At 37.9% G+C, this 27,298-nt stretch overlaps 1 protein-coding gene across 3 annotated transcripts in view; it reads left to right on the forward strand.

The window, feature by feature from the left end:
* TMEM117 (transmembrane protein 117) overlaps positions 1 to 27,298 on the forward strand; it is a 452,362-nt gene that overhangs the window by 418,304 nt on the left and 6,760 nt on the right. For all 3 annotated transcript variants that reach the window (XM_088025581.1, XM_028123175.2, XM_028123176.2), the window contains one exon: positions 23,104 to 23,233. In XM_088025581.1, the coding sequence (XP_087881707.1) occupies positions 23,104 to 23,233 (130 nt within the window). The remainder of the gene's footprint in view (positions 1 to 23,103; positions 23,234 to 27,298) is intronic.

The raw sequence follows: 27,298 nt of genomic DNA on the forward strand, positions 1-27,298 counted from the left end.
TCAGTAGGGTGTCTTTTTGTTTCATTGATAGTTTCCTTTTATTTTGATATAGTCCCAATAATTTATTTTTGCTTTTGTTTTCTTTGTCTCAGGAGACATATCTAGAAAAATGTTGCTAGGGCCAATGTCAGAGAAATTATTGCCTGTGCTCTTTTCTACAATTTTTGTGGTTTCAGGTCTCACATTTAGGTCTTTAATCCATTTTGAGTTTATTCTTGTGTATGGTGTAAGAAAGTGGTCCAGTTTCATTCTTTTACATGTAGCTGTCAAACAGAGGTGATTTTCTTACAAGAGTTAGCAACCATGGGATCAAAGTGAGAAGACGTTTTTTAAAAAAACTCAGAGAAACAGCCAAAGACCATTAACTATCCTCCATCATCAGAATTTTTCCTGTAAATTTTTCTTTACTCAGCTCTTACAGCAATAGTTTCAAATTTGGCTACACATTAGAATTTCCTGAGCTTTTAAAAAACACCTATATCTGAGTCTCACTATAGAGCCATTGAAATAACTCTGCAAGGGTGGAACCTAGTAAGTCAGGACCCAGGACCATGGCTTAGAGGGGTTTGTTTATCCTTTAGTAAGAGTGTCGTATACAAATAATGACCCATAGAGTCATAGAAAGTACTTGACTTAGCTTCCAGGTGGAATCCTACCGGGGCATTGTGATTGAAAAAAGAGGAAACTTTGGGAGTAGATTGTGTTTCACTTCAAGATGCTATCGAAACTGTTTTTACTGAGATTATCTTAAAACAGAAACACTATTTAACACCAAGAACATTACTCGGGCCACTTGAAAACAGAACACACCAGATAATGAGTTTTTAGTGCCTAGTAGGTGATGGCATTAATTACTGTAGTTTCAGTATTGTACACCTGAAACTAATATCATACTGTATGTTAACTATACTGGAATTAAAATACAATAAAATAAAAATATTCCTGTAGTTTTAGAAACTTAAAAAATGTGCTTCTATCTCAAATATTTTCTTAAATTTTCTTTGGAGTTAATGCTAAATCTTGTTATATTGAAAAGAACATAGGGAAAGGCATTTTGTTTTACTAGTGTTTTTTGTTTTTGTTTTTGTCTTTGGATTAGGAACAGGGGCATTTGTACCTTTGGGGTAAAGTATGCTGATGGCCAGAGGATCAATTCAGGACCAAGAAAACCCCAAGGCATAGATGGCAAGTTGAGGGTAGAGACTTGGGGCCAATAGAACGGAGTTCTTCTCCTACCAGCATTTGTTTTTTTCTACAAAGCAGACTCTTTTATCCTTCAAAAGGATTGCTTTTGTTAGAGAGCTGATTCCTTTATACCCTAGCCTGTATCTCCAGGTTTCAAGTCCTGTTCCAGTGAGATAATTAAAGCAACGTTCTTTGGTTGAAAGTCTTTCTCAATGACAGTGAGTGCTGAAATGATATTATTATTATTATCATTATCATTAATTAAGCATAGATTTTTAACAGAGATCCACTGGATCCTGTTGTACAGGAGTTCAAACAAACTGCATTTTTGCTCCTCTTAAAATATTGCAGACTGATATCAATGATACATCTTACCATTTTCAAAGGCTTAGATCATAAAGTATGATGGAATGTGTAGTGTAGCTTCAAACTTTTGCCAATCTATGTTTAATTTTTTCTTCTGTGAAGTTAATAGATAATAGATCAATAGATCAATTTAACACATTCTCTGGGGTGTCTGTTACACAAATTATTTTCTGTTGTTTAAACAAACAATAAGGAAATTTCTTCATTACAACCACATCATTAAAAGAAAGCCACCCATTCAGTAAAAGATGAATGAGGTAGTCATTTTAACATCTATGAAAACTTGAATCAACTTGTTTGAGTGTTCTAGCAGAATTTGTAATGGAGGAAATTAGGCTTCTCTCGTGCCTGGGGGTTTAAGCAGTGCTAACTGCTTCTTTCCAGAGTGCTGGTGCTCTCCCACCTTTATGAATCATTGCGTGGCAACTGACATTCCTGTCAGATCAACTTCAGAGCGCTGTTTGCTGGTCTGTGTCACTTCATGTGAGAACACATTCTGGAATCTGCATGTTTGGTTTCTGGAGAAATGCTGAACACTCTTCTGGAAGTAGCATCTTTCTCTCCCCAAGGGCTTAATCTGTCCATTTTTCCTAATTTAGAAAAATGCAGCTGCCTCATGGAATAGATTCACTCACTTTCTCACTCACTCACCCATTCTTTCAACAGTTTCTGTCTTCTCTTACTATGTTCTCAACACTGTATCACATGCTAAAAAATATAAAAGATGAATAAAACATAATGTCTGCCTTCAGTTATTACAATCTAGCGGAGGAGAAAGTCAAAATCAGGCTTGCCAAGTGCAGAGTACACCTCATTCAGCCGGGAAAAGAAAAGATGGCATCCCAAGAAGGTCACAAGGATCTCTTCAACTGTCTGTTTAAGGAAATGACCCACGGGATGGGTAGAAAAAGCCAGTCAATGGGTTGTGTTTTCCCTTGACCCAGTCCTTATCCAAAGTATATGCCCATATCACTGATATTTTTGTTAAAATTCTCAAAATTATTTTCTATGTCCTATAAAAATAGTTGATTGCTGGGAATAGCCTCTCTTCATTAGGAAAGACTTGCCTGGCATTGCTTTTTTATTCATTCAAGTCCTACAGATAAATTCTGATTCTGATACAAAAATCGGATTTGAGTTGCACAGGAAAAAATTAATTATGTTTCACTTGTGGCTTTTTAATAAAATTTATTTTTAAATTAACATAAAACTCTGGCACTTGTCAAAATCCAAGTGAGTTATAGCAATTAGAGTGCAGTTTAGAGCACTTTTGACAACTTATCCCAAGTGATGTCTGAAAACTGAACTGCTTTTAAGATGATGATCCTGTTCTCTACACAGCACTGGCATTGGTAGATATATCGCCATGGCATAAAGAAGCTGAAATTGCATTTCCCAGCAATTGCCCTCAGTAAAGCCTTTTCTGCATTGGGGTCAGATAGGAGTCTGGTGAACAGATTTATCGTCCTTTCATTTTTATTCACTTTTCTTGCCTTTCTCCCTTTTGTTTCTTCTTTAAGGCAGACATATATGCATGGTAACTACAAGTTGTAAAAAAAAAAATTCACTGAAAAGAAAATAAAGTGCTTTTAATTTGGGAAACAATCTTTAGTAGTATTAAGCTATAAAGAGAATTAGTCATAGGAAGAAATTTTACATTTTCTCAATTCTTTTGAAAATTCCATGCAGAACCATAATCATTGGGAAAATAATGCAATTAGAATTAATCTGGCCAGCATACTTATATAACTTTTTATTAGTATTAAAAATAATAAAATCAGGAGACCCAAAGTAAATGGATATATGGTGCTGTTTTAATTATTATTTCCAAAGGCTGAGGTAACTAAAATTTCATGCATGATGTTGTAAAAATTAAATGATGCACAATAATTTGAAAAATGAGTTTTTCTTATACAATTTGGCCTTTTCAGCTCCGTGTACTTGTTTAGAAATCTCTCTCTCTTCTGGTTGATATTGCTTTAGAATGATCAAATTCCTGTTTGAATTTAATAGTGAGACAGTGTTTTGAGTTTCTCAAAATGAAAGTCTGAGACATAAAGAGATTTAGTTCTGTTTGATTTGACAATTCCTTTTCATTGGTTTTTGGAAGTTAGGTAGAGTCTGTTCTGGTTATTCCACTCAAGATGTAGGGCATTACCCATAATCACCCAACCTGTATTTACCTTGAGTCAGATATGATCAAATGTGTATGGAGAGCCCTAGGAGACTGGCCTGTCAAGATTCCATTTGCACGATGGACTGAGGAGTATTTTGGGAAATAATCCATCCTACAGGAATAGAACGTTGACATAGAGAAGCTTGATAGAAGTAGCCTATACCCAGCACCAGAAGACCGGGGTGCCTACAGCAGAAAGTATGAGGATGGATCAGCCTAGTACCGGACCCAGAGAAAAAGCATAACAGGAAACCTCTTTGGCAAGTTAGCTGGAGGCAAAACCAGCAGTTCCAACAGTGGACGGAGAGGCTAATGAGAATCTTCGGTGGCTTTCCAGTATGTTCCCAGCAGGTTCATGGACATTGTCCTCTGTAGTCAATATGTGTTTTGAGTCAGAGAAAAAAAAATAAAGGAAAAGGCAGATGCTACTTGGTAAAGAGAGAACCGAGTTTATGTGCACTTGTGATACCCACTGGTTGTCTTCCCAGCGTATGGGTGCGGTGTGTGGGTGCGGTGTGTGGGTGCGGTGTGTGGGTGCGGTGTGTGGGTGGGGTGTGTGGGTGCGGTGTGTGGGTGCGGTGTGTGGGTGCGGTGTGTGGGTGCGGTGTATGGGTGGGGTGGTGAGGCAATTTTTTAAGACTAAGAGGTCCTGAAATGCCTTAAGTTTTACTCTTCCTTTAGAGGGTATCTTAGGGAAGATAAATTCATGTGCTAGGATAAGAAAAGAATGACGAATTATAAGATTGCATATAAAACAGCTAAACAAGAAGAATGGCATTTATCAAACCATAACTGAACTACACATGAATGGAAAATTATAAAGGAACATAATGTAGTTAAATTAAGTTCCTTGCATTCATTTGACATTTATGTTATTACCTTTTGAATGAATTCATGGTGTCAATAGCATCTTGAAAATATAACAGAATTAAATAACAGAATTAAAAAAATAACAGAATTAAAAAAAAATAAGAGGGTGGGGCGCCTGGGTGGCTCAGTCAGTTAAGTGTCTGACTCTTGACTATGGCTTAGGTCGTGATTTCAGGGTTGTGGGATCAAGCCCCATGTTGGGATTCATGGGAGTCTTTTCCTCTCCCTCTGCTCCTCCCCCTGCTCTCTCTTTCTCTCAAATAAATAAACAAAATCTTGAAAAAAAGAAAAAACAATAAGAGGGATCACAGTAGTGCCTCACTAGGTATCCCACTGAGTTCCTCTAAACTATTTTGTTCTATTTATTTTATTTGGAAAATTTTTTTCCAGTATATTTCCAGCTCTAACTTCTTTTCCAAGCTGCAGATCCATTTCCAATTGTCTTCTGGACATCGCCTCTTCAGTATCCTATAGAAACCTCATACTTAACAGTCAGAACTTATTTTATTGCCTTATCATTCTCCCCAAAATTGCTCTCCCTCCTGTATTTTATGGTTGTGGTTGTGGTTAGTTAATGATGTCACCATCCTTTCAGCTCTCCAGTGAGGAAAATAGATTTCACCTTTGCTTCTCCCACACCTTTGGTTCTCATATCCAGTATATTGACATCCATGCCATTATCAATTTCTCAAATCTCACTCCTGTCTTCCTACCACTGGACTATAGGCCCTCACTATGTTTGCCTAGACTTTTGCAATAGCTTCTTAACACGTTCTTTCGCAGTTTCTCCATTTGGCAAAATCTCAGCCAATCTTAGTCATCTTTTCAACAGAGAACAAAATCACCTTCTCTGGGAAACCTTCTTGAATGTTCTCAGGCAGGATTACTCTTTTCCTGCTTTCTGCCCCTTGGCACTTTACTCCCTGCCTGCAACATGGCATTTACCATATTTATGAAACAATTTCTCTCTCTTGATGTCTGTGTCTCTATTATACTGTGAGATGCTCTAGGACAGAGAAGTGTCACAATCTTCTTTGTGTCCCCAGAATGTTGCACAACACTGAAACCGTGGCTATGGAATAAGTGAGATTGACTGACTGACTGACTAAAGGAAAAAGCATAGCGGAATGACTGAGAAGGACGTTTAGTGTCAGAAAGCAAAAGAACAGGAGGACAGAGTTTGGCTAAATGTAGAACAAAACATTCTAAGTGTCAGAGCTTTTTTTAGGAAGTAGCAAATAACTCTTCTCTAGAAATGCTCACAGAGTGGTTGACTGCTTGTCAGAAGCTGGACAGAGGACGCATGTAGAGGTAATTCAGTCAGAAATTGAAGTATGCTTATAGGTATGAAACCCCTTAGGTCATCTTAGGATTTCTAGTAATCAGTAATATCTGCTTTTAACACTGGCTTTGTAAGTTTATTTCCCATAAATAATTGGGAATGTTTTCAGATGGAACTAAACAGAGAAAGGAGGAGTGATATATCAAGTAAATATAAATGACTACCACAAGTTTTAGAATATTGCACATTAAACCCCAAGTACCCTGTTTTTCAGATTGGGAACCACTGGGGATTTGTGTAGTGGTACTGTCTCGAGTACAGGGAGCAAATTCCTCCCGCTCCAGGAATCCTGCCTTCTAGTTTGGCATTAAGGGACATTGCCCAGCCTGCACTTAGAGTTAGTCCAACCCTGTCTGCTTGTGCTAAAACGTAACTCTAATATCCTCTGGGTTTTATATTAACATAAATAATTATAACGCATTGTTTTTATATAGCATTCTCCTCTAAGGAGCAGAAAGTATCTCATGAACATTAAATCTCACAGCACACTGCGGACATTAAGAGAACACAGGTGATATTATATCCCTTTTGAACTCAGAGCCGAAATGGAATTACTTCAACCAAAAGTAAATAAAAGTAAGATTGAATAAAAGCAAGATTTATAAGAGGATATAGGGTTAGAATTTAAAGGAAGAAATTGACTATGTTGGAATTACAGAGAGATTTAAAGCCCTCTCCCCACAAAAAGAAGAAAGAAATTGCTCTGAGAAATGGGAAAGTGACTGGAGTGTGCATATAAATATTTGTATTTGTATGTACAAAAATAAAATAATATATGAACACTTCAAAAATTTGGAAAGCAAGGGATTTTTCAACCATCTGTAATTTTACTACAATAACAGAACAAATTTGGTGTATTATCTCCATGTCTTTTGCTAGTTTTTATTTTGTTTTGTTTACTGTGTGTCTGTTCTTCCACTTGAATTATAGTGTATATTCAATTTTCTATTATGTATTTTTTTGCTTAACAATGTATCATAAAGGTTGCATAATTATAATTCTGAGGAGCTATATAATTTTCTATGGAATGATGTACCATAATTTGCTTCCTTCTTTTATCACAAGGTTGTTTCCACTTTTTCACCTTAATAAATAACAGTGCAATGAAATCTATCTTTATGCATAGGATTTTTAATTTTGTAAATTATTTCCTTAGCACAGATTTCCAGATTAGAATTATCAGATTGATATGGATGTGTAACTACATTAAAACATGGCTGCATAAACATGCTCCCAAATTAATATGTAAATGAGAAAAAGAAATAATAAGAAAATAACTTTATCTAAAGACCAACTATATTTAGAGGTTGACAGAACAGCTCTTTAAAAGTGAAAAAGCAAGCGATTTTTTTGTTTATGCACAAACAAGTGGTGCTTTTATTTTCCATCACATTTTCATTTAATTCAATTACTTTGACAGTGTGAAGCCAGATAAAAAAGAAAAAGTTGAATCTTAGAGAAAACACAAATTCATACCAGATGTAGAAAAGTAGATTTGCTTAAAGAGCATATAATTTCTCTTCCCTCTTAGTTTTACTGTACATGGGTTGAATGTTCTTATAAATAATTAAGAAAGTGTGTGTGTGTACCAGTACTTGAAGTCCTGTTTCAAGAAGGTAAATGAGATTGTGAAGTTTTCTTATTGCTTACAGAGGCATTGGGAAAAATGGTATGTGCATAACTGTTTTCTGTGGTGAGTTGTTATATGGTTATCTGATTTATGCCATAGTCATTTACCAAAGTAATTATCTCAAAAGTCAAGGATAAAAAATATTGGCTTTGGTTAAAGTAAACATTAAAAAAATATTGATGTGTGATGTAAATACTGACCAAGGAAACTGCCTGGCTAATGTTACTCCAAATGGCAATCAATCTAAATGATGACTAGAGTCTGAAGTCAATACTAGCTTAAATATGAATAAGGCATGCAGCCTTAACCATGGACTTGGGAATCTCGAGGATTTAATCACTTTTCTCAATAATATTCTTGCTGATGCTAAGTCCTATGCCCATTTGTATCTGTTTTATGGTTGAAAGCAACGTTGCAAATTGCCTCAGGTTAAAGTGGGACACCAAAAACATTTCTGCTAGCTCCCAGAAATTTTGCAAACCATTCTCATTTTTATTGTTTAGCAATTGTATTCAAATGATACGCATTGAGTGTTGTGGCAGTTCTCTAGGTTGTATTTTCTATTTTACTACATATTCTAGTAAGCAGGGTCTATCTTGGGGAAAATAGGACTGAAGCCAAAATGTTATAACAAAAGTGGATCTGTGAAAGATGATCTTTAGATAACCTAAGCCTAGATAAACCAGAATTACTGGGAGAAATTCATTTGTTCTGTGTTTAAAACCAACAACTCCACAAATGATAGCAAAGACAAACAATGTATATGGCTGTCTCCAACTCCTACAGCATGGTGATGATCTGCATACTCTCAACAGCCTGTGGTCACCATGAAAATGGAAGGTAGAGAATGAGTGGTTAGTTTACTCATTGACTCACAGTTTGAATGAGGGACTCCTTTTCCAATAGGTCCGTGGGGAACCTGCCATATGCCTATGTTACAGTGCTTCCATATTACCCTATACGTACTATTTAACTTGTTTGCCTCTTCTCTTAAAGGATAAGTTTCTTGGAGGCAGGAAGGTTTGATTCATATCTTTGGTATCCAGGGCCTTATACAATTTCTGGCACATAGTAAGCACTTAGTAAATATTGGTGAATAATCAAACAATTGAGTTTTTTTTTGTTTTTGTTTTTTTACTTCCTACTATGGATTCAGCATTGTGCTAAGGACTGGGTATACCCTCAAGGAGCATATAATCAAGACGTAAATATGAAAAGTTGATGAACACCATGCAGTGGTTTATCATGGAGCTATAACAGAAGGTTCTTTGGTGCTAGCACTAAGGAAAAAAGCCAAAAAGAGTTACATATACCAAAACTGTGACACTGTGATGGTTAAGTGAATGAAAGGTGGGCATGATCATACAAGTTAATCCAGAAGTACCAAGGTCTGTTTCCACCATTACTTGATTCTTATTCAATTTAACTACTAAACTATAAGCTCCAAGACGTCAGGGTATGCTTGAGTTTTTGTTTACCATTGTATTCCTAGGGCCTAGAAGAGAACCTGGCATAAAGTAGATAATTGAGCACTTGTTTTGCTCAATATTCTCTGTTGGTTGTGTGATTGAATCATTCCTATCCTCAGTTGTCAGCTTAGATGTCACCTACCAAGATACCTCCTCAAAGGCCCTCTTTGTTACTCTTATTCTCAGTCCCTAATTTACTTCCTTAAAGGCAAAGAAAAGAAATTAACTATTAGCCAGGAAAGCAAAACAAGTATTAGCTTAGGAATGTTGGTGGTAGAAGCAAGATATAGTTTCAGTAGAAAATCCTAACTATGGAGATCAGGGTAGTTGAGGGTATGGAGAAGAAACAAATGAACAATTGTGGGCAAATATGTCTATACAATTCAGCAGTTTCCTTTGAGGCTTGACGAGAGAGACAAAAAGAAACTGGTTAAACCAAGATGGTAAAAGGTAATTTCGAGCCAGGACAAGCTAAATTCCCACTCACCTTCATGAGTGCCCCAGAAAGAACACTGGGTATCTACAGGGCTGGATAGAGCCTATATGTGGCTCCTACTCTTTCACTTATTAGCTGTATTATAGTAGGCAAATTCAGGCACCTTCTCTGCACCCCAGTTTCCACAATTGCAAAATGGGGGAAATAAAAACCTCTCTAATAGAATCCTTTTAAAAATAAAACAAGGAAAGGTATGTAAACAGCTATGCTTGGTGAAGAGATTATTTCATTTAGCTCATTGAATGGTGGCTGTTGTCATAACTGTTCATCAGTTATAGTGCCTGGCTAGAGATGTGGCAAGCAGAATATTTAGTAATATTAATAAATGGAAAATTTATTTCCTTCAGAGGACATCTCTTTATTTTGGATCATTGCCTGAGTAACCTTACAGACCATGCTATCAGGAAAAGCATGCTATATAATTGTCAGTGAGGGCAGGCTAAATGATAAACCACTGACCTGAAAAAGAAAAATTTTTAAAAATTGTTAATTATAATATTTATTCTTTCACATTGTATGTGATCAAGGCTCAGGACGTATAAATGAAGAAATCTTTCAATGATTCTGAGTTAATTAGCATAACTTGCAGGTGCTTTTCATGAAAACACCTCAACATTGTTCATATGTACTGTTCCCAAAAAAGAGATGTAAGAAGTACCATTTCTGGCTAAGACAATCAGGTATCTGTATTAAAAGGCAAATGATATGTGATTAGTTGAAATTTTTAGTCTGTGGTATCACTGCTAAAGAGTGGATTTACTATTTAAAAGAGAAATGCAGTATTAAAAGTTTAGGTATCTGAGTTAGAATTGGGATGGAATTCAGTCAGCAAATCACATCTTTGTAAAACAATTTAGAAATTTTATTCAGAAAATTAATTTCTGAACATAGTCTATCTCCTGAATGGTTTCATAATGATGTTGATTTGCCAACTTCTTCTCTAGTGAGAGGTAATGAATCAAGTGTACTTGGGTTTATATAAGAAAAATAACATATTAATTGATTTATGTATATATGTTGCACATATCCAAAAAGCAAAGCCTTTGGCAACTGGCAAATGTAATAATTTCACATTTACCTATGACTCACCAAGTATCATCCAATGCTTGAAGGCAAAATTTTGTGTTTTTATGTTTAGTTTTTACGATTACTTTCAGATAGCGTTTCTGTGCATTAAAAGTCAATTTTCAGAACCATGAGCTTACCAATTTTATGAATAAAAATTTTATGAGATATTATCCTGAGGTAGCATAAAATTATTTTCTGATAATTTTTAACACCTTCCTCAAATCCACTGTTACTTTGTTCCCACATATGCTTGAGGATATTGCTTGGAACATTTCTAAATATGACGCATTTCATTAGAAATCTGATATATTGCACAGAGATATGAAGCTTCAACCTCATAACATTACAATGTACTTGCCAACATTGATTACACTGGCATTCTATTTAAGATCAAATATCAAGAAGGAGTTTGAATAAAATTATTAATAATGTTATATTTATGGAAATTGTGTCATCTTCTACTGATCATAAATTGTGAACAAGAAGAATTAATCCTTGAAGTATGGGGTTCCCAGTAACACAGTAACTTGAAACAGTTCATTGACACATAGAATAAGGAAAACTTGTTATAGAATAAAATAGTTTGTTAGATTGCTATGCAAAAATACATATATTATTATCCTTATAGTTCTCATTCTTGTGTTTCTGCTCTGCATCATCACCTACATAGTATAAAGTTCTATCACTTAATGATATGCGCAGGCACAATATGCGAGGAGCACAAATCTTACCTTCATACAAGTTCCAAATAAACCTAAAAGTCGTCTTTTTAGGAAGTTGCAAAGTTTGATAGCCATCACTAGTGGGCACTAAATCATCCCCAAATCCATTCTGTTTTCCCATGCAATGATATAGGAGTCTGCCATCAGAGCGCCTAAGCATGATGAAAAATAGCCTCAGGTGAGAAAACCGAAGTGCAAAGAAGTTGGGGAGATAGTATTCATTACTAGAAATATTCTAAGTTTAGAGCCAAATCTATGCATTGGCAATAAAAATTCTAAGATGGTCATAAACCATCTAGAGTTAAATGCACATCTCAGCCTGCATACTTTGGAGGCTTTGTCAATGACTTGCAGGGTAAACATAGACCCACTACCATGCCTTTACTTTGCAATGGAAGTTAGGTAGCATATTATCTGAGAAAATATAAGCTGCAACATACCATTAAAAGGAAACTTTTCAATAAAATATAAGTTAGCATCAAACAGAAACACATATTGGCATGACAGTTGGCTTTTAGGTGGGAAGATAATTGTGACATTAGAGCCTGATGGGGGGATAAAAGTCAGGAAAAGTTTGATATGCTGTACAAAAATGTCTTTGGAGTCAGACTGACATAGGTACAAATCCTTTTGGCACCAACCAACTGTGCAGCATTGGGCAAGCTACTTGACTGCTCTCCGAGCCTCAGTTTACTTCCATCTAAAATGAAAAAAAGCCTACCTACCATATATATTTGCAGGTGGTTCATAGTGGATCAGATACTTGGCATAAAGTAAGTTCATGACCTATGTTGGTTTGCTTAGTCTGAATAGAATATGAAAATATAGTTTATCTCCTCAATAGCTGTTTTCTTTCTCCTAAATAGAGTTCTCAGTGAGAGGGATGTAATGAAATATAGTTCACAGGTTACTGATTAAATTTCATCTGGTCTCTCTACCGTTAATCCGTTGGATAACATGGGTGGAGTCTTGTAAGCTCACTCTCATTAACTATAACTGTAAAAGGGAGAGGTTAGCCTATTTATTACTGGCATTTGATATATTTTAAGAATAGATGCTTTGCATATAGTGGGCATCGAATAACTGCTGAATTAGTTGAATAATAGTGTGATGCCATCCTATGGGGGACTTGAATGGGCTATTGAGAACTTCTGCAAGAAATGAAGACTTATCGTTCTCTCTATTAATGCTATGTGGAATCTATAAGCCAAGCCCACCCCTGGGTTCTCTGGATGGATTATGTCAATATAGAGACGGGCAAGTACTAACCTGCATGCAAGTCTTCTTTACCCTAACATATAAACTTGTTCTCCAAAAGGACCCCGAGTGGGAGAATATCTCTCCCATAGGTGGCTAACAAGGAAAACAAGGTATTTTAGGTTTTTCTTGGCCATTGACCTTTGGACTGACAATAGTTTCAAAAAATTTTTCAGTTCGCTGAGGATATAATTCTCCAACAACAAAATGCATTTTATTCTTTCCATCCCTCTACCCTGCCACTACATATCTCATTTTCCTAGTCTTTGCTCTCTTACTTGAAGGTTGATAATTTGTCTCTAGAGCTCAAAGGATGAACATTCTTGACCTAAAACTCATCGAAGAAAGGCCTGGAAAGTCTGACAGTTCAAATCCATTGCTCTAAAGGTTTTACTTTCTGCTCCTTTTATCATTGGGTGGTCCACGGGGGTCAGAGGCAGAGACTCTGTGATTGCTCCGGAATCTGAAGTCTTTACTGAAAGATAAAATAGAAGGAAACCGCACTGGGTACAGAGCAGCAAGGATCCAGCTTATTGTCTCTAAAAGCCTGCTTCATTAAAGGCACAATGAACTTCGCCCAGTGTTGCTCTGTTTTGTTCTGTTCTTCAGAAACACATCTATTTTGACTTTACAGTGATGGTCATAATATTTATCAACTGGCACAGCAGAGTTACTGACCAATCAGAGTAGACATCAGCTATAAGCGACCAGAATATCCATACTGGTGGATACCAGATTTTAACATTCATCTTAAAACGTACAAAGAGAATCTTAGGTCTCAGATTCCCTTATTCTACCAAAATTCAATTTATTTTACACTAACAAAATTTATTTGAGATTAGTGTAATCATAGTTTCTCAGTAGTTACTGATTCTTTTTCCTGTTCCCACTAATAAAAACTCCTTGTAAGAGTTCTGTATTATTGCCTCTACTTCTCACTTCCTATTTTCTCTTGAACAGACTCGTCAGGCTTTTGTCCACAAAATCCTCTTCCTCTGGAGCTCAGAGGTCCTATTATGATCAGCAACCCTCATATTGCCAAGTTCTGTAGTTACTTTTCAGTCTTCCTACTCGATATTTTAGGTGCATTCAACAGAGTTAATCACTACTTCCTTCTTGAAACATTTTCCACCTGGCTTCTAGGATGCCACTTTCTCCTGTTTTTCTTGTCATGTATGCCATTCCTTTTCAGTTTTCTTTACTGGCCTCTTGTCTTACAACTTCTAAATGTTGGAGTGCCTCAGTGCTCAGTCCCTGGCAAGTCTCCTCTCCTGGCTTTGTATACTCCCTTTCCAGGTGATTTGATTCAGTTCTATGGCTTTAGGTCGATGCACGTGCTGAGTCCCACATCTATATCTCCAGCTTTTGCCTCTCCTGTAAAGCTTCCCAACTACCTACACAATACCTCCATTTGGATGTCTAATAGTAGCATGTTTTGAATAAATCTCTGGATTTCTTACCCACTTCCCTATCTTCTACAGGTGTATTGGTTCCTCAATCTTTCTTTACCCAGTGAATGCTACTGGTTGTTCTAGTAACTGGTAAATTCAGAAGTTCAGTTGATAATACCTTTAAAATACATGTTGATCTGAATACCTGACCACCCATACCTGAATACTTTTACCCATTATCAACTCACAGCTAAACTATTGCACTGGTCTCCTAACTGGTCTTTATTCCTCTGATAGCCAGCCTACCACACTTCACATCACTCAAACGCCTACAACCACTCTAAGCTTGCTGTTTCTTTCTTTTTTTTTTTATGTTATGTTAATCACCATACATTACATCATTAGTTTTTGATGTAGTGTTCCATGATTCTTTGTTTGCGTATAACACCCAGTGCTCCATTCAGTACGTGCCCTCTTTAATACCCATCACCAGGCTAACCCATCCCCCCAACCCTCTCCCCTCTAGAACCCTGTTTGTTTCTCAAAGCTTGCTGTTTCTTGAGCACACCTATCTCATTTCCTCCTTAGGGTCTTTGCATTTGCTACTCCTTCTAGCTGATCTGCTTCTCCTCCAGAACTCTGCAGGGCTTCCTCTTTCATACCAATCAGTACTCCATACAAACGTCACCCCTGACAGAGAACACACTGAGGCTTGATGGAGGGAGGCAGGTCGGGGATGGGCTAGATGGGTGATGGGTATTAAGAGGGCACTTGTTGTGGTGAGTATTAGGCGTTGTATGTAAGTGATGAATCACTGAATTCTCCTGAAACCAATATTGCATTATATGTTAATTAACAAAATTAAAACCAAAACCAAAACAGAAAAACAAGATCATCCTTGAAGAAGTTTTCTTTTGACTAACTAAACTAGCGCCGACCCCTAACTCACTACTCTTCATCCCCCAACCCTACTGGATTTCCTTCAGAGTACTTATTACTATTTGACATCATATTATAATGCTACTTGCTGATTTACTGGTCTCCCAACTAGAATATATGCTCCATTAGACATTCCTGAAAAAAAAATAATCATAGAAATGAACCCATTGCAAGAAATCCTACAGGTAATTTACCTTAACCACCCACCTGATATTTAGATCAACTTCATACTCTGTTATTTGTGAAGTGAACATTTTTATATTGAATTACATTTACCCATTGATCTCTACTATTACTATTTTTTTCACAGAGAAAAGTGACCTCAATATTAAATAAAAATTTTACCAAGGACAATAATATCTATTCTTTTGACAGCATGCAATTAATTTTTTTCTATAGCCCATAGAAGAAATTAGTCATTCAGACAATTGTATATGACCATTGCTGGCAGCTTGCATAGAGTCAGAACAGATACTGGAGCAGTGACATTTTGTACCAAATGTGCAAATACAATAAAGCACAGAGTAAGCAAAGGGCTATGTGCTATTGAACTGCAGCCAGTATGTGAAAAATGACATAAAAGTGTGTTGTCTAAGAACTTCCTTCCACTAGATTTCCCTCTTTCCTTACAAGGAGAAAGGAGTTATTAGGAGCTCTCCTTTAAGTAAAAAATAGGTCAATTTTTTACGTAGTTAATATTCATTGTTCTTAAGAAGTGCAAAATAAGTCAAGTTGTTTGGTAACTGATGGAAGATTTCATCCAAAAGGACTTATTACTGAGTTCTAACAATGTGCTTCTTTAGATCTTGCACTAACTTTGGTTATCAGCACCTTGTCATAGGCAGGGGTTTGGTTCCTCCCATGCCCCCCACAGAGGAGTCTCTAAGATGTCAAGTACTCTCTCTTGTGTACTGGTGAACTGTATTGCCCTAGTGAGGGATATTGATTTCCCATTATTCCTAGATGCCACATGACACATTTCTAGTAGTTGTAAACACTTACAAGACTGACTTTTATTTTGTCCTTCATCACATCAGTCTGCCAAAGCAGGACATCTGTTAATGAGTCCCTGTGCATTTCATCAGACACCCTTCCATCTTGGTGCTTAAGGCATGATGCTCTCAAGGGATCTAGATAGAATAAAGCTTGTTTTAGAAAACCAACTGCTGCTTTGCCAGAACCTCATAGTCGGATCTTTTAAAAGGAACAAAAACTATACTTACTTTTCAAATCTACTCTGGGCTTGACTTATTTGCCTTTTCTACAGGCACTAAACCATTACTTCTATCTCATTGATATGTGTTGGCTTTAAAATTAGCCTGGAAAATTCTTACTGGCCCTCGGAAGTAAGGAAGATCATTGCGGAAGAAAATAGATTAAATAACGTTACAAAATGGCCCTTAGGATAAATTAGATTGGGCAACAACTTGAGAGTTAATTGGTATCTTTGAATATACAAAAACACATGAAAGAGTCAAGTTCTTTAAACATTTTAAGTAAGGGTCTACAGCCTGACTTGGGATTTGTTCTAGAGATGAATGTAATCGGCCATCTCTACTACTTGTTGACAAAAGCCTACTTCCACCAGAAAGCCAAGATCTTTCCTTAAAGATTTTAAATTTTTTAAATAGCATATATGCCCCCAGAATTCATTTGCCCTTGGGGGGAAAATGGTGAATATTAAGAGAAAATGAAAGAACAACATATGAGAAAAAGGTGTTTGTCAAAGGGCATCTGAGTAACCTTCTGCTATTTCTTTTTTGTTCATCACTCACATTTACTGTAGGGCATCGCCTCAAAGATCTTCCTGCCATCAGCCACTGTGGGAAATGACCCCCCCACCCCACTCTGTTTAATCACATGTTGGTTTACATTCTCTTTTTTGTTCTTGGACTAGATTGAACGTGTCTCATGAGTTTCTTTAATTTACTAAATATAAATATGATAACCTAAAAGGGTGTCTTGGATCATCCCAACAACCATTTCTGGTAACTCCCCAAACATTAACTCATCTCATAATATTTACATTTGACAACTTTCTTTCTGTAATTATCCACTATCTCCTTTCCTCTGTGATCTTTGGCAAATGGTTTAATCTTTGGGTTACTCTCCATATATTTGCAGTATGTCTAGTTTATTGGGGGGAAAAAAACAACCATTTTTTTTTTCATAATAATGAGTCTCAGATTGATGTGTAATATTATTCACAAAAATAAGTACTTGTTGTGTTACCTAAATCCATTCTGTGTTGCCATTTACATGAAATCAAAAAGGGATTGTTGTACATGTTTAACTTTCAGAGAGTTACATTCATCAATTCAACAAATTTTTGAGTTCTCCCTATATGCTAAGCACTATTTCAGGTGTGGGGAATAGACAAGTGAACAAAGAGAGAAAAACTTTTGTAAGCTCCCTGGAATGGGAGAAGCAGGGGAAGAACAAACACATAAGCAAAATCTACTATATGTCAAGGTTTTCAAGGATTTACTCAGCCACTCAGCCAAGTGATACTACAGCAATTTTGCCATTTAGAGGAATGATAGAGTTGCCAAAAGATATGAGACGCTGGAATTCTTATTAAGAAAGAATAATATCACCTAAAGCATGAGTACAATTCTTCAGGCCACCATGGCTCACTGTTACCTAAAATCCTGTTGCTAGGACACTTGCTAACATAGAGAAGCTAAGGACATTCACAAGCTGGGGAAATTTTTGGTGAACTGATGTTCTGATATTCATGGGATTAAATTTGTTTTTGAAATACAAGGAGAAATAGAGATTAACAAACAGAAAACAGAGCGTATCTGTCAAGTTCACTTTTGAAATCATTTTAAGCTTAATAATCTAATGTGTCTAAAGAGGAGATATAGAACTTACTCCATTGAAAAATGTTGCTACTTTTTATTAACATTTAAGAATCTACTGTTGGTTCTATTTTAAGTGGTTATCAGTACTTTTCAGTAAAATCTAACCTAATCTCTCTCTTAATTTCCTAAGAAAAACGGCCAATATTTGGCCCACCAAAAATACAACTTTTGTTCTGATACCATGGCTTTCGTTTTGTAGGGTAATCAGTGTTATTACATTTTTTATCCTCTAACGCTTCTCTAAATAGAAATGAGGTCTCTTCATTTGATTTGGGAAATCGAATGCTAGTTGGGGAATTCAAAACAGTGTTGGTTTCAAGCTTGAGTTCCTCTGAATAGCACCAACTTCTTTTTCTTGGCCCCAAGGCATGCGTCTCAATGAGAAAGCATGAGGGAATGATGAATCCAGCATATCCTGAGACCATTTTGCCTATATACTTAATGCTGCCTTGAAATTCTGTCCAAATATGGTCCATGAATGATAGGGCCACATTTGGACAGAATCAGATTTGGACGCATCAGTCCAAATTACACGTCCAAATGTAATTTGGACATCAGTGTCCAAATGCGATTTTTATTGTGAGAGGCAGAGTAAGCCATAGTATATAAGAAATAAGATTAGATATATACCATGGCACTGCTCATTTATATTGATATGGGAAATATGCCCATATGAATGAAAATTAACTATTTCTTATATGAAGCAAGGTATAAAGTTGGAAGTCTGTTCATCACCATGAACTGATGAGAACTGGAGTAGCATGTATGATCTGATATGCCTAAATAATTCTCACCTCACTGAACTGCAAATGTGATAGACTTCTATAGTGATTGTTAGATTTAATAACAGAAAGGAGTAAGGAAGCTTTGAATTACTAAATATTGATAACATTTCTTGAAGAACAAAATAAATGAGCATTTCATAATAGGCACAGTATTAACTTATCTCTACTGTGGTCTTAGTAGCTAAACACATCTTGCCTTGTCATTCTCTTAACATTCTCACCTTGTGTTCACATATACATTTTACATTTATGTTGCAGGAAAGAAAGCTATGATTCTCATAACATTTATATCCAAGCTGTGTATGAAAGTCGCTATACATCCAGTTATGGTGTCAAGAGAATCTCAATATTTTATAGCAATCACCTGTTAGTCAAATGTCCCTTCTTCCCAGGCTGATTAGAAGCCAGTGTCCCTGGGACAGTTGCTTAGTGGAGAAAGAGTCACAGTTGGTCTTGTTCAAATCCAGGTCAGATTAAAAAAAAAAAAAATGAAAGCCCTTTGGGGTGGGTGGGAGAAGCAGTTTAAATCTCTTCATGGAACTGGCTTTTGGTGGGAGACAAGCAGGAAAGGATGATCATCGTGACTCTCCATTAGAACAGATGCAGCAGGTCAAAATAATCACAGTTTGGAGTAAAAAACAGTAAGTGCTGTTCACAGAGATGGCATGGCCTGACAGAGAGTATTTATTCTCTGGGCTGTGTTCTGCCACATCACAACTGCATCATTTTGTGACAGCCTTTCTGAGACAGATTTCCTCATCTGTAAAATGGGTTAATAATAGGAAGCTTTCAGGACCATTTTGTACATAGATATGAATATATAGCCTAGGATGATGCTAGAACATAGCAAGTTTGATAATTGATGCCCAATGTCCACAGATTTCCTCAGATCTTAGTTACTCATGTTGCCAGCTTACCAGCTCCCGTCTGCAGGGTAGCAATGCCTCCCTTCCCCACCAGTAAATTCCCCCACAGGTATTTCTGGAGGTTTCAACAGTGTCACCGCATTGCACAAGAGACCAAGTTGCTCTTGTTCTTCCATCTTCCTCATGAGGTCACCTTACATGTCTCTTGAGAGAGGATCCTTCCTTATAGTTCTGCTCCCAGTGCCCTCTGGGAGAACACCACTCTGACCAAAGTCCCAGTCAGAGACCCCAAGAGGCCAGCACTGTGCAGTGGATGAGAGCAGAAAGGAGAAGAGGCCCTTCGACCTTTTTCATCCAGACCTGCAAGCAGCCTTATGTGTGATTCTGAAAACAGACCCATCTGCTTCCTCTGCTTTAGTCTCAGGATAACCTTGATCTTGGGATCATGTGGGGAAACCACATTGCTGTCCAGGCATTATCTCATCCTCCCAAGGAGCCTGTGAGGTTGCTATATTTAACCCCAATTTATAGATGAAGAAGCTGATACTAGGGAGATTCAGAACAGCACCCCTCCTCCCCTTTTACCTCCTTTAAGTAAATACCTGGGGTATCATCAGCTTCAGATACCCCTGCCCATGAAGACAAGCCCCACACTTCCTGCAAATGATAGCAATTATTATTAGCATCCCAGTCTAAGTCAAGTGAGGCCAGAGTTTACGTTGACCCAATAATGAGTCCAGAGAAGTATGCAGAGTAGGAACTGAAGTACAGACATCGGAGTAACAGGGAGAGAAGGAGGGGGGTAGGGAGTTCCAAGACTAAGGAAAAGAGTTTTAAAAACCAAAATATGGTGATTATAAAAAGTAATGTAGAGCAGATGACTCTAAGAGAATATATCATCTTTTTTATTAATCTTCTTTTCAAAAGCTTTTCTTACAAGGCACCAGCTACTTTTATCATACATTCCCCCAAACTCCCTAAGCTGATCCCATCTTTAAAAAAAAAAAAAAGGAAAAAAGTAATGCCATCATCCAGATAAGGAGCAAGACTTTCTCTTCTCCTTCATCTGCACTCCATTTCCTTCATTCATCTTTCATTCTCCAACTACAGGTGGGAGATCTTTGAGGAACTATTTTTTGGTGAAGGAAGTTTTGATCTCATTCTACAAGAAATCTCTAGAGATTACTTTCAAACTAAAACCAATTTCATACCCAGTCCCATGGAATAAAAAGCTAAATGAGAATAGTCCAAGAACATCTTTCCAAAAAGAAGGTACACTAAGTATACTTGCTCAATTACTACCAAGAAGTATTCTCTTTCTTAAACCAAGAAATAAAGAAGAGAATTGCTCTGTTGATAATGCTTTGTGTTGTTTATCTAGGGCAAGTGAAAGATACTCTGGTTATCAGTCCCTTTATGTGTCAAGCATAATTTTTCATGGGAGATGTCAGTTATATTTTAGCAAAAGACCAAATTCAATTCCAATTCTCTTAGCAATAGTATTTCAAGTAATATAGGAAGAGCAAGGTGTTGATGAAAAATAAAGGAAAATGCATTTTAATAAAATGTAATAATTCACAAGTATTACTAATCCATTTTCTTCTAATATTTTAGATCGAATGTTCTAAATTATCCAGCTTATGCTTTGGGTTTTCTGAATTTTCCAAATTACATGTCTATTTACTGCTGATGTATGAAAAGCAAGGAGAGGTGAGACCAACAAGATATGTGCATACACAACAATAGAAAAGATGATGTGCTATCATTTCATTTTTCTTTTTGTGTCTTTCTTTTTTTTTAAGATTTTATTTATTTATTTGACACAGAGAGAGAGAGAGAGAGAGAGAGAGCAGGAACACAAGCAGGGGGAGTGGGAGAGGGAGAAGCAGGCTTCCCGCCAAGCAGGGAGTTCGATGTGGTACTCGATCCCAGGACCCTGGGATCATGACCTGAGCCGAAGGCAGACGCTTAATGACTGAGCCACCCAGGTGTCCCACTGTGTCTTTATTTCTTATTAGCAGTTTGGAGTGATCCATAGATCATGAAATTAATAGACATTGAAAACTTTCCTGGTTACTACCACCCACCTAGGTTCCTTTTCTCTGAAGCCTATTCTCCTTTGACCAGAATTCTCAGCAGAAAGGGGATTTGTGGGGTGCCAGGGGGGCTCAGTGGATTAAGTGTCCGACTCTTGATCTCCACTCAGGTCATGATCTCAGTGTCGTGATAACGAGGCCCGTGTCAGGTTCCGTGCTGGGCAAGGAGCCTGTGTGAGATTCTGTCTCTCCCTCTGCTCCCCCCCACCCCACACACCTGCTTTCTCTCTCTCTCTCTCAATAAATAAATAAATAAATAAATAAATAAATAAATAAATAAAGGGAGTGGAATGGACATGGAAACTCCTATGATGTTCAGGCACTCTATTATTGGCACATCTGTATCAGCTGAATATATAGAAGTCTTGGAAAAATTTACTTTTTAAATTGAAATAATGGGGGTGCCTGGGTGGCTCAGTCATTAAGCATCTGCCGTGGCTCAGGTCATAATTCCAGTGTCCTGGGATCGAGCCCCGCATCAGGCTCCCTGCTCTGCAGGAAGCCTGCTTCTCTCTCTCCCGCTCCCCCTCTTATGTTCCCTCTCTCGCTGTCTCTCTCTATCAAACAAATAAAATCTTTAAAAAAATAAATTAAATAAATGGAAATAATGTACTGAAATTTGAAATTCATATTTTGTTCATTACTTTTTTCAGTAATATTTTTAAAGATGTTCACTAATTATAGGACTGATAATTTAGGGATTATTTAGTTATTAAAAGTGAAAATATGTGTATTAATGCCTATGGATCCACCTCAAATGTTTCTTCATATTTAGTGTCTTTTTTCTTCACATGCTAGCTGTGAACTTTAGTTCAGTGCTATATCCAAAAACCAAGAGCAGATGAGACACCTAAAAATATCCTCATTTGCATCTGTTTCCCTTCCTTATGAGAGGGAGGGTCATCCCTCCTGATTTTGCCTTACAACAAGAAAATAACTAAGACAATTTGGGAATTAATTCATCGTTCATCTCTCATGCTAGCATGTCAGGCCCTCCATCATTTGGTTCAAATTGATGCTAAATTGCAAGAGAACAGAACAGAGTCTTTGGCATTTTTCCACTTCATGTAGTTCCTAGCAGAGGTGATTAATAAAAGGCTCTTGGATGTGGCTTGAAAAACTTGGTTAAGTGAATTAGATCCTCTTTACTTTGTCTTCTTACACAAAACATAGCATTATGGGGTTCATATTTTTTAAAGGTAGTGAAATAAAATATAACAAAATTACCACATATTTATAAAATATGGATCTCTTCCTTCCTATAAAAATTTAAGATCAGTTCTCCAGAATGAAAGAGAGAAACATGTATAGATGCAAATCAATTCTCTATTGGTTTCTTATTACCACATTAAAGAGAAAATCTGAGGATGTAAGTTATGACTTAATTTTGATTTTGAATGCATACAACTACCTAATGTACATAAAATAACCATCACGGAATGAAACAGATACATCCAACAGCTTGCTGCATTTAAATGATTTTAAAATAAGTGCTTGTAAAAAGTCAATTTTTGGTGTTTTGCTGCTTAGGAATGAAACACATCACAAATACGTTTTTATGTTGATTTTCTTTGACAGGACTGGGAATTCCCACATTTTATGGGAGATGTTGATGTAAATCTTCCTGGGTTGCACACTCCTCACATGCAGTTCAAGATTCCTTTCTTCCAAAAGATCTTCAAGGAGGAGTATCGTATTCACATAACAGGTATGCTGTAACTTTGAACATGATTTGACTGTCTCCTACTTAGAGTAATACCAGCTGCTATAAAAAAGCAAGTGGGGGGGGCGCCTGGGTGGCTCAGTTGGTTAAGTGTCTGCCTTCGGCTCAGGTCATGATCCCAGGGTCCTGGGATCGAGCCCCACATCGGGCTCCCTGCTCGGCGGGAAGCCTGCTTCTCCCCTCTCCCACTCCCCCTGCTGTGTTCCCTCTCTCGCTGTCTGTCTCTCTGTCAATTAAATAAATAAGTAAAATCTTTAAAAAAAAAAAAAGCAAGTGGTAACATTTTAGAGGCATGCATACATCTAGTTTTATTTCTCACTCACTTAATAGCGCAAGGTGGTTCTGGGTCAGTTGGGGGTTCCAAACTATCATTCTGGGACTTGGGCTACGAGCGGCTTTAGTCATTTGGATTTCAGCATCCAGCAGGCAAAGGGGAATGACGAGAATGGGGAAGAGGACGAAGAAGGCTTCTCTTTTTCCCTAATCACCTTGACATATGCCCTCTAGTAGCTCATCAGAGAGCCCAACTTAGAGTCAAGGAAGAAATGTGGTCCGCGGTTGGGCAGCCCCTTCGGTGTCACATCTGCTGTTCTCGTGGGAGGCCGCAGTTTCGGCGTGGATAGCTAGCTATCTCTGCCATCCTCCACATACCCCTCCACCTTGGGTTCCTTCATGAGAAGAACCTTCTTGGTTGCTTTCTCCCACAACATACAGCTCAGTATGTTTTTTCACCATCAACACCCTTTTTACTGCATTCCTCAGTTACTGCTGAGATTGGAACAGTGGTATCCGAGAGCGCCAATCAGACCCTATGCCTTTAGGGAGTTAGGCCACTTCTCATTTGATCAAAACCTCCTTCTGTGGCAGAGCTCATGTTTCTCTCAGGTGAGTCGCTTGTGGATCCTCAGATTCTTTCATTTGCAGAGATGCCCTCCTTTTGAAACGGCTCCGTTATGATTTATTATAATATTCCTTCATGACATCTCAGTCATTCTTGTCTGAAGAAGGTCTTCCTGAAGTTCTGTTTTATACCTTTTTTTTCTCTCCTAACCAGAGGCAGACAGCTAAATGATCACATAAAGGGTGGCGTCAGCTCCCAAGCTGTTCAAATGTACGTAGTGAACGTGTGTGTGTTTTAAGGACAATGACTTAGGATCCCACACCTGCTATAATAAAAACTGCTGAAGAAATCCGTGCTTACACTACCGTCTGTGCTGCTGAGTAAAAATAGCCCGAGGACAGAAAACGTGAATATCTGAGTCTTGCAAAAAACCTTTGCTTCCCAACTTGAAGGCTGGTTTTTGCTTTGAGCATGAGGCGACCTTCCTAAACTGGAGAATGAGCTCATGAATAGGGAAGATGCAGCAGGTTTCTTTTCCTATTTAAAATGAATGAGGCCCATCTATTAAATTCACTGGGTAAATCAATCAATTTGAGTTCAGGTCACATAGTGTGGTTTCAGAGTCCCCACTTAATCTCTGCAGCATGCTACCCTCTCGGACTTCTCAAACAGCTATCACATAAATGGCATCATCATGTCCCTTTGGGTGGGCTTTTGCGTGGACCATCTGTTCTTACTATCAGCTCTTGTCCCAGGCCACCATGGCACTAATATTGTTTCTGAATATCAGAATCCCCGTCAAAAATGTACTGCTACAGTGCATACTATCAGGTTAAAAGGGGGGTGGAATATTCAGAGGAACCCACTGGTAAGAAAAAAAATCAAGCTATTAAAAATATTTCATTTGGGGGTCGCCTGGGTGGCAGTCGGTTAAGCGTCTGCTTTTGGCTCAGGTCATGATCTCCAGGTCCAGGGATCAAGCCCCATGTCAGCCTCCTGGCTCAGCAGGGAGTCTGCTTCTCCCTCTCCCTCTACTTCTCACCCTGCTTGTGCTCTGTCTCTCTCGCTCTCAAACGTATAAATAAAATTTTTAAAAAATATTTAATTTGGAGCTATTTGGCAGGGCTTTGATATATATGCTATGATATATGCTATCATTTATGGACAGGGACAGGTTCAGGTTCTGTGGTGCCCAAAGCTTACCCAATCTGGAATGTCTAGTTAAGAATATCAAAGCAAAATTACGACTAAAAATTACTTTCAGTGCCTTGGAAGAAGGACACGCATACAGGAGTCCTTGAAGCTTCAATGTAATTAGCTTTGAGATAAAGCCTCCTATGCAGTTGAGCTAAAACCTTTATTCCACCACGTATTACTTTCCAGAAGCTTAAAAGGAAGAAAAACTGGCTAAGTTCTTGTAATGGAAACTGCACATTAATAACGGTTGTGAGAAGGTGGAAATATATTGTAGTTAAGGTTCTGATGCAGTGTTTGCCAAATGATGCTGAATATCATATCATTCGAGATATATATTTATAAACACATTGTTGGGCCCCATTCCTAATAGTTCCAACTCAAGAAATTTGGGCCAAGGCCAGGGAATGGGACTTTAGAAAAGCACCCCCAGGTGATGGCCGTTGGGAACTGCTCCTTGGTGCTGGAGAAGCCACAGGTGAAGCTGGACTGTCTCCCTGCGATGGGCCATGCAAATGATTGGGTTCCCAGATCTGCCAGGAAGACCTCTGAGGATTCTGGAGTTTAAATCCAAAATAAAATAGGGCACACGTGGGATTTGGGATGAAGCGTTCCACCATAAACAATTTAAACCCAATTTATGGTAGGATGATCATGCGCCGCCCCAGATCCGTGATAAAAAAAATCTAGGAAAATGGTGGCAGGTGTGGAGGCTGAAGAAAGTCTGAACTGTTCCCCTCTTGTGTTGTTCTGTTACTCTCTTTGTTCTGTTAGTTGCTGAAGATGTGGCTGAGGACATTCTGAAGTAGCAGCGAGTCTCCTGTGAAAGGGCCTTTTTTTTTTATCTGACTTTGTAAGATAATTGTTTCTGGGGAAACCTAGATAAAATTTCCAAAAACATGGTACATGTTGTATTTTAGTATGCTCAGTTGTCAGTAGCCTGCAAATTCCCAAGTCAACTACAAACGCTAACTTGATCAGCTCCTCCAAGTTCTGCTGCTTTTTGTAGGGAAACTCAGTGCTTTCCTTGATGAGTAAATATAGTATTATCACTGGGTTATTAAGCATGAAACTCTCTATATCTATCGCCAGTGGTTCTCGGATTTCAGTGTGTATGAGAATCACCTGGAGAATTTGTTAAAACGATCCATCAGCCTCATGTGCAGAGCCAGATGCCTGAGGTAGGAGGCGGAGCCTGGGATCCAGCCTTCTCTTAAGCATCACCAGTGATACCTATACATGCTGCCAGAGGCCCTCTCTTTGACAACACTGCTGCTGAGAAACACTTTCTACCGTCAAAATTTCTCTCATCTCAGCTTTATTTTCATATGCAACTCTTAAGATCAAAAGCCAAGGGGCAGAATGAAAATTCAAATAGAAATGGGGTACTAGTGAGAAGGGCACATGCTAGAGAGTCCTGCTGGAAGCTGGAAAGTTCAGAGCTGGGGCCAAGAAAAGAGGTCCCAAAGCAGAGTATGACGGGAAACATCTGGGTGACCACAGAGGAAGCGATCCTGTGGACCCCCAGACAGCTCCATCTATTGCTTTCTCTGCCTGTGTTTGTTCTGTACTAGAAGAGTCTGTGCAGACTCTGCTAGGGTTCTCCTGGGTTCAAAGATGGCTCCACCATGGCCTCAACTATCAATTCTCTGTGCTCTGGAAATGATGTTCAGTGCATGCTGAGAAAATGGAATGTAATGGTTTGGTGCCGGACTCTAGCTCAGCCACTGACTGTTGGTGTGGCCCTTGTCAAGCTCCTTAACCTCTTAGAGGCTCAGTTTTCTCATCTGTTAAATGGGGACAGTAAGGTTCTTGTCCCATAGGGTTGTTGTGAGATTTAAATTAATATGTACAAGGCCTTAAAACACTGCCATTTGGTAAGCACTCAGTAAATTCTCAATACTTTTACCTGCAGCTTTTGCTTTCAGAGTCCTGCCAGAGTTTGTTTTCCTGTTTAATTCAAAAATATTAGGTAGCCTGAGAGGGGGCTCTTTTATTATTTATCCACTATTCTG

This window comes from Eumetopias jubatus, unplaced genomic scaffold (genome assembly GCF_037043125.1).
Source record: "Eumetopias jubatus isolate StellerSeaLion01/CBP00866 unplaced genomic scaffold, mEumJub1_p1.0 scaffold_8, whole genome shotgun sequence".
In the NCBI taxonomy this organism is placed as follows: Eukaryota; Metazoa; Chordata; class Mammalia; order Carnivora; family Otariidae; genus Eumetopias; species Eumetopias jubatus.